At 33.7% G+C, this 7,933-nt stretch overlaps 1 protein-coding gene and 1 long non-coding RNA gene across 4 annotated transcripts; one reads left to right on the forward strand and one right to left on the reverse strand.

Moving 5' to 3' along the window:
• Positions 1 to 177: 177 nt before the first annotated feature.
• LOC144558410 (uncharacterized) lies at positions 178 to 653 on the forward strand. The gene is made up of 2 exons (XR_013512894.1): positions 178 to 424; positions 606 to 653. It is a non-coding gene; the product is annotated as an uncharacterized LOC144558410 (long non-coding RNA).
• A 1,883-nt stretch (positions 654 to 2,536) lies between these two features.
• Positions 2,537 to 5,579, reverse strand: LOC144558268 (uncharacterized). 3 transcript variants are annotated; one of them, XM_078307078.1, is made up of 8 exons: positions 5,270 to 5,579; positions 5,118 to 5,178; positions 4,923 to 5,002; positions 4,717 to 4,774; positions 4,347 to 4,441; positions 3,347 to 3,757; positions 2,864 to 2,937; positions 2,537 to 2,780 (listed from the first exon to the last, which is right to left on the reverse strand). In XM_078307078.1, exons 1-8 carry the CDS (start codon positions 5,360 to 5,362, stop codon positions 2,711 to 2,713), a joined length of 942 nt encoding a protein of 313 aa, XP_078163204.1. In that variant the 5' UTR covers positions 5,363 to 5,579; the 3' UTR covers positions 2,537 to 2,710. The 3 variants fall into 3 exon arrangements, with proteins under 3 accessions (XP_078163204.1, XP_078163203.1, XP_078163202.1); XM_078307077.1 differs by having other exon boundaries at positions 2,864 to 2,946; positions 4,923 to 4,999; positions 5,270 to 5,578; XM_078307076.1 differs by having other exon boundaries at positions 2,864 to 2,946; positions 5,270 to 5,577.
• Between the last annotated feature and the right edge of the window lie 2,354 nt (positions 5,580 to 7,933).

Below are 7,933 nucleotides of genomic sequence, written 5' to 3' on the forward strand. Positions count from 1 at the left end.
TGATGCTTGATATTTATATTATTTTGCTTCCGCTGCTGTTTGATTTATTATTTATGATTAGCCTTGCGTACTTAATGATTAATTAGGCATGAGGTGAGGTTGATCACACCTTAATCCAGAATTCCTGATTTGGGGTGTGACAATATGGATCACCATACAATATATATATGTAGGAAGTACAGAAATAGCATTAAGACCAAATAGAGTGACGGGTTCAGGTTTCTGGAAGGCGACCGGTATTGACCGGCCCTTGTATCCATCCAGCATAACCATTGCCTGTGAGTGTATCGGACTGAAGAAATCCTTGGTTTATTATTAAGGTTCTGCTGGCAAGGGGACGAAAACCGATTGGATGATGCATGAGTATCGCCTTCCTTTGGATTCAAAGAAGGATGATAGTGTCCCTCCTACCACTCAAGAAGCTGTGAGAATTCATTGTCTTTCATTTGTCTTTATACTTTATTCGGATGACTTCTATATTTGTCTGGTTCTATCAAAACTTTTGGTTGACATTTTTTTGTTGAGGAATGGTAGAGAACTAGTTCATGATATCTCTGAGCTTCATTATTTGGTAGTAATATCAAACTAATATTTTACTAATTCAGGAGGTTTGGACAATTTGTCGAATTTTCAAGAGAAGTGCTACATACAAAGGATATCCACAAAATTGCAGAGAAGCCACGAGTAAGAAAACCCCAACAGATCAGTATTCCAGCTCTAACACTAGCAGTCTCGAGTATGATGGAGGAGACCGGTATATGATTGACAAAAGAGACCCCAATAACTATGTTGATGCACAAGTTTTGGTAGATCATCAAGTGTCGAGTTACAACTATTCTGATGAAATGAATGAAACGAACCAGGGAAGGTGGATGAATCCAACATTACAAAATCCAGCACCGGCATTCCATCCAAATGGTCTTAATCCACTTGTCAATGAGTGGTACCATAAAGACGGAAGCTGGGACGAGCTTGGGAGAATGATGGAGTATATGAATCAGAGCACATGATTACCAGTAGATTAATCAGGATAGTGCTTTCAATATACTTACAATAATCTCTGTTCCACTGGTGCATGTACAGGTTTACTGTTGAAAATTATACCTGGGTGTTAGCTTGGCCATACATACTTGGAGCAATAGTTACAAGCATGTTTCTAAAATGTTGTCCATGGCAGAAATATGTTTTGTAAAGGATTTTGTCAATACAAATAATTTTGAATGAACCTAGATTTAAAATGTATTAACAACATTTAAATCTATGTTCATTTTAAATCTAAGTTCATTGCATAAAAATAATTTTGAAATATCAAGCTAATTCTTCTTGTTGTTCTTTAAATCTAAGTTCATTGAATAAAGTTAAAAAATAATTTAAAGCAACCCATCAATCAGACAATTACCTTGCTTATTGTCTCAACAAGGCTGCTATACAGCTCACTTATCATCTAACAAAATAGAAAACAGATGATTGTCTGCAACTTCGAAAAAAAAAAAAATAGAAAACAAAAATAACTGCAATTGGACTAGGTTTTGTTGAACAATAATGGACTTACAGAATTGATTAATGGCAAGCTGAAATATGAAAAAAAAGATCAAAATACAAATAATTTCGTTGGGCTGAAGTTTATCTTCACAGACAATAAATTGAAATCTTTTTGTGCACAGTTCCATCGTTGGACAGATCTCTAATCATCAGCAAGGAACTGATGTAAAGGTACCATTGAAACAAAAATGGAACATAAAGGAACTAATAAACCTCAACTGAAATCATACAAAACAAACTTTACTCTAGAATTAGAACTTCCAACATGAAACACATGTTGCAATTTTATGTTAAACAAAATTGAGTTTCTTGTTTAGAACAAAAAAAAAGGTTATTTCCAATAGCAATTAGCATTTGCTGCCTTTAAAAAAAAAACTAAACCAGCTCTCAGTGCTCTGAACTGAAGAGCAAGTCTAGATGTACATATATTTTATGCCTAATAAATAAAACATTATCTATTTTACATACGTTGCATATATCACTGCTTTGGAGATCTAATGCCTACCTTTTATTTCTCTCACAACATACTATAATCACACTTCACGTGCCAACAATTCAAGATCCAAATTCTCAATGGAATATGCAAACCTTCGCCAAGACAATGTCAATTATAGGTTGTGTCAAGGGTAGATCTAAAGGTTAGTCTATATTGTGAGTGTGAAGACTTGAGTTCAAATTCCACCTAATCACATATTTTGTGTTTTAAATTTCAAAAACAAGAAGTGCTGCAAGTGCTACAGTTTCCAACAGACATTCTTCACTTACAATTTACAGCAAATAAATGTCAACTGAATTCAAGTGCAACCACTTTATGATGTGGTACCAAAAGGTAGGTATACAATTCCTCCCTCATTGCTTTCCATTAACTAAAGTGGCATAATATAATATTAGAACAAAAAAATGCTATGACAAACTTGCAGACCATTAGATGCAAGTTTTAACAACAACAACACAAGCAGAAAGGTAAATTTTTGCAAGCCAGATAACATCTATATTATCCAGACAAAAAGCATACCACACAGTCACATTTATACAGCACCAAGTTAATAGATTCAATTAGTGCTTCTTAGGTACAAAAGGAAACCCCTATATAACAAAACTATTGCATGTCAAACCATTTTCAAAATAATGGTTCATGTCAGAATTCAAGTAAATCAAATTTCCCTTTCTAGGATGCAGCGGTGTCACTTTCCTCCCCTTCATCAGTAAATTCTAGTGGGATGCCTGTAGAGCATATCCTAGGAAAGATAATACAAAAAAGGGAAAATTATTTGAGAAGTAATAAATAAAAATTAAAAGACAAGATTTTGAATATAAAAACCTTCGTGAGTTGATCTTTTCCTCTGATAAGGCCTTCTCTAGCCTCTCTTCAAATGGCGTTGCATGCCAGCTCACCTTTTGATCCTGCTTAAAATATGTACTGACCAAGTAACGATTCCGTAGACTTAAGTGGTACATAGTTTACAATACTAGCACACAATCTAGCTAATTACAAAAGCTCTAATTGAGATTAATATGCCAGCACTACTCTTTTTTCCATAAATTCTTGTAGTGTGGTGATAAGATAAAGGTACCAATCAGAAAAACATTTTGGAGCCTCAATTGAACCCCAGTATCAACACATGAAAGCCAAACAAAATTTATTTTCTTTTTTCTTGCAGCAACTGTAAATCAGGTGGAATATCAATTCCTAGACTGATTGATCAAGTACTTTTGTCAAACACATATATCCTTGCACATACTAAACACTTAAATCACAAATATTGCACCCAAAGAAAAAAAGGGAAACCAAAATGGACTGTACCTCTTTGTACTTGTTTGTCGAATTTGGTATACCTTTCCCATCCCAGACCTTAGGAGGAGGTATGCTAACAGTCTCTGACTCCTCGCTCCAGTGTGTTGCGACCGAACCAATAATGGGCCTATCCAGATTCGTACTGTTACCAGAGTGAGATTTGGTAGAGAAAATGTCAAATGGTTTTGGGGGCTTTAACCACTGAGAAAGGCTCATTGCCGCAAGTTCTGAGTCAATACTATTACGCAAATCTGGTGTATCTTCATTGTTTGGAACTGGAGTTTTTATGATAGAATTGGGGCTCTCTTCTTCAAGTATGTGCTTGTCTATGAATGAGTTGGTCAGTTTTGAATCGGTTGATGAAGTGGTAGATTTTGAAGATTTTGGGGTATCTTCTTTGGTGTGAGGACTGTCCTTTTCCTGCTTAAAATGGGATTTTGAGCTTAAAATTTTTTTAAAAAATAGTCAAGAAACGAAGGACTTAATCCATATGCATTCACCAGGACAACAACAGACTGCTACAGGCATCTAATTACAAGTGATCGTCTTTTGACAATTTTCAGAATTAAAGTACGTAGTTATATTTGTATTAAGACTATTATATTTGAAAATATAGATTAACTAATTAATTGTTTTTTGTTAGGTCTCATATTTGAATATGTAACTTAACAAACTAGATGGTCGTTCAGTCTATAACTATTACTCGAAAAATAACAATATGGTAATGAGGAAGGCTCAGAAACTTATGACCAATAAAATAAATAAAAAGTTTCAATAAAAAGGCTCAAGTTTTTATTTCTGAAATTGATATGCCACCTTTTGACATTACATGTAGGTTAAAAGCAATTGTCAAAAAAACTAATATTTCCTTTGCATTGATCACCTTTTTGTTGGTGTGTACTTTACGGGGACTCAAACCAAAATGAGGACACATATCATGTGACTTATGTTTTAGATGATATCTGAAAAAAGACATTTGAGAACAAGTTATCTGATATAGAAGGCACACCTCATGCTTGTGCTCTCTTTTGGGCATACCAGTCCTGGCGTTTTCCATTGGCTTTACATCTTCAATTTTCTCTAGTGGAGCCTCTTCCTCTAAATCTAGAAATAAAAAATAAATAAAAAAGCATATTGATTACTGCAATTTTGCAGCTTGTTCAGCCTGAACCATGCTGGAATCTATAGTTAAGGTTCCTCCCATCAACTCTTAGTTACTTTAGATAGTGCGATAAAGCAAAATCATCCCAAAAAGAGATGCAAACTGAATATTGATAGCACCATACTGTGCAAGTCCATAATGTTGATCTCGCAATAAAAACAATATTTTAATTTGGTGTGATGATCCTGAAATATATATCATTTGCAAACTAGGATACCTTCTCGTAGAAACACAGTGGACAGCTGGTTTTTTGAAGCTGGCTTGCACTCATAATTCTGCAATTACACATAGTAATTAGTACTTTGATACAATCTTCAAAAATAAATTAGTATATAGAAAAGAGGGATTCTTCATTTCCAGTGTCATGTGGAGTACAACTGACATAGTATTAGGCTACAACTTGTGTGAAATGTAACTGAATACCTGATCCTTGTTTTCTCTATTCCGTTCATGATTGCTTGTGGATTTCAAAATCGTGACTTGCTCAAAGGGGGTTGTATCTTCTATTTAAGAAAATTTAAACAAAGGTAAACAAGAAGCCATTATCACTAAAAGGGAAAGGAAGGCATTGAAGAATTACAACAAAAAGAAGAAATTCGGGAATATTGATAATAGCACCTTTCTTTTTTTGCAATATAGCAGACGCGATCTGATTTTTTGATAATAAGTTCTCGTTAACCTACAATTTTCCAATGATAAAGTAAGTCAAACTCGAAATTTTTTGGAACAAAAACAATAGCAAAACTTAGCAGCTAAAATTCAACTTGTACCTTGCTTTTGGACGAAATTGAGCTGGAGAAGCTATGACTTCTCCTCCCTTTCCCTTCATTTTGAACCCGAAAGCAATCAAAGAACCACCCCATATTCGTACTAAATACAAACAAGATCGACTGAGGTAGAGCTCTCTCTTCCCCCCTCTATCGATTATCTATTCATTTTTCATAATTTCTTCGCATTTTCGGAGGTAGAAGAGAAGTATATAATCGGAAAGAGGCAAAAACGAAGGCGAAGTGTAAGGAGCGTATTTAGCTCTTGATTTTCTTTCCTTTTGGAATGTAATGAAAATTAAAAAGCAGGCGTTTTTTACAGAATATCAGGTGGGGAAATTTGAAATTTAAATTGGGAGCCACAGAGCGAGTGAACAAGTCAATGTACCCCGAATTATTAAAAATAAGCGTACTGCTATCAGAAAGCAAGTTGCTTCCTACAGATGAGATGTCATATTATTAGGGGGTTCTATTTTAGAAGAGTGACATCTAAGAAGGGAAGTAGAAAGTAGTATACTTGTACAGTGGAGTCAGAAAGAAGATTTTAGAAGCGAACAGCGGATGACTGGGGCTTGTACGTCTCGGACTCTCGGCATATAATTTGAGGATTTTGCATAAATATCCTTCCAATCATGCTATATCATTTAAGTGGTCCAATTTACTATTTTCACCAATAATTTCTTCGGAGTTAATTGTGCATTTAATTGGCACACGGTTCATTATATTGATTGATTATAGTTGATAGCGCCATGTACATCAACCATTAGAACAATAAGAAGCATTATGAAGTAATAAATGAATGTAAACATTGTGATAGATAAACTTAGCAATATAAATTGAAAAAAGAAGATAAAAATGACAAATTCTCATTAATGATACACATGGACGATGGACCTATACCTAACGACGTTTACGCAGTTAAACAAAGATATAGTGATAATAAACCTAAAATCTAATATTAAATAAATGTGGAAGTAGTCCCTTCTAATGGGACGCATACTTGCTACAAATCTTCTAGATTGTGATTGGTATAGTCGATTTTGATCGAATAGTGAATGAATCTCAAAAGATAAGGTATATGTATAGTCCATAGCATATGCAGCACAGCAAAAGGGTACTTTCATAAACTTACAGAAATCAAAAGTTCTCTGTGTCGGATTTTCGAATAACAGTTTTGCGTTCACCAATTTCTGTAATAGAAATATTAAATAGTTTTCCTTATCCAAAGAAATTGATAAAAAAGGAAATGTCATTTGCTAGATTTTATTTTAACAAGCATGCTAGCAATTGTCGGGAATATTTTTATTTGAATGTGAGCTAGAATAGAGAAAAAAAAATAGTGATTTTAATATTAGTGTGAAAATATTGTTATTTGTATTAGAAAAATATTGTTTGAATTGTACATTTGTAATAGTTAATAGTTGTAACTAAGAAAGAATAATATTAACAGGGTGCTAATTCAGATGAAAGATAAGCAAGTGGGTCTCAAACGAATTATTACGACATGAAGATGACAAAAGTGGTATCAATTTTATCATTTCGGAACTGTTTTGTGAAAACCTGAGAAGGAATTTTATTTTTTTTTACACTTCCGAATAGTAGTTGTTCTAATATTTACAAGAAATAAATAATAACAATTGTTCTAATTATTTCAAACAATAAAAATATTATTTATGTGTACATTGTTATTCCAAATAATCATATTTTTAAATAATCTCTATTCTTAATGCATCCAAATATACTCTAAAATAATACAACACAATATCACCTTGTAACAATGCTAGCGGTAGTTTTTATTTTGATCAACCACAAACATGGCTAGCGGTTGATGTTATTAAGTCTTAGACAAAATTCCTCGTATTATCCTTATTTTAAATTTGACAACATTAGTCCAGTTTTCTGTGTGTGTAAAATATTAGGGGAAGAGTATATTCCTCTATTTTTGGCAATAAGATCCCGATTAAATAATTGCTTGAACTGCTTTGTCGCTTGTAATTAATATAGGTTGCTGTCCAATGGTCCACAAAATAACATCAAAGACACACACAAACTCCGAAATTAAAGATTCTTGTTATGTTCTGCTTGCAGAAATTTATGATTTCACTGGTGGTCAAGCTGTGAATTTCAGAAAGAATAAAGCATCAGGGGGGCAGTAATGCAAAATGGCAGTGTTGACTGTTGACTGCTGAGTGTAAGCAGTGAGCAGTGCACTTTGCTTTTCATGTGCATGCTCACATTAAATATTCCCGAAACAAGCCAAAGATAAGGCCAATATTTAATCAAATATTGTTCGTCTTTAACATTCCGGTGGATTGCATATTGTGTTGGCAGCTGGGATATAAAATTCAGTTCACACATTTTATTTGACGCTATTGTAATATGCTAAGCGAATGCATTGACCAATTGATATCTCCTAGGGGTGTCAATGGGTACAAATACCCGTATTTCGGCGGAGGTTAAAATGTTACTGTTTATGAGGGAAAAAAAAATCACTTAGGACGTGTTTGAAATTTACCGTTTACGTAAAAAAAAAAAAAAATCATTCAGATTGAATTTTTTTTTCCACATGAACATTAAAAATTAGTTCAAATATTTTGCAATCTCATTCCCATTCTTATTTTCCTCCGTTCACCGAACACACCCTCAGAGTGAATTTTTTTTTTTTCC

Source organism: Carex rostrata, chromosome 8 (assembly GCF_964058835.1).
Source record: "Carex rostrata chromosome 8, lpCarRost1.2, whole genome shotgun sequence".
Lineage (NCBI taxonomy): Eukaryota > Viridiplantae > Streptophyta > Magnoliopsida > Poales > Cyperaceae > Carex > Carex rostrata.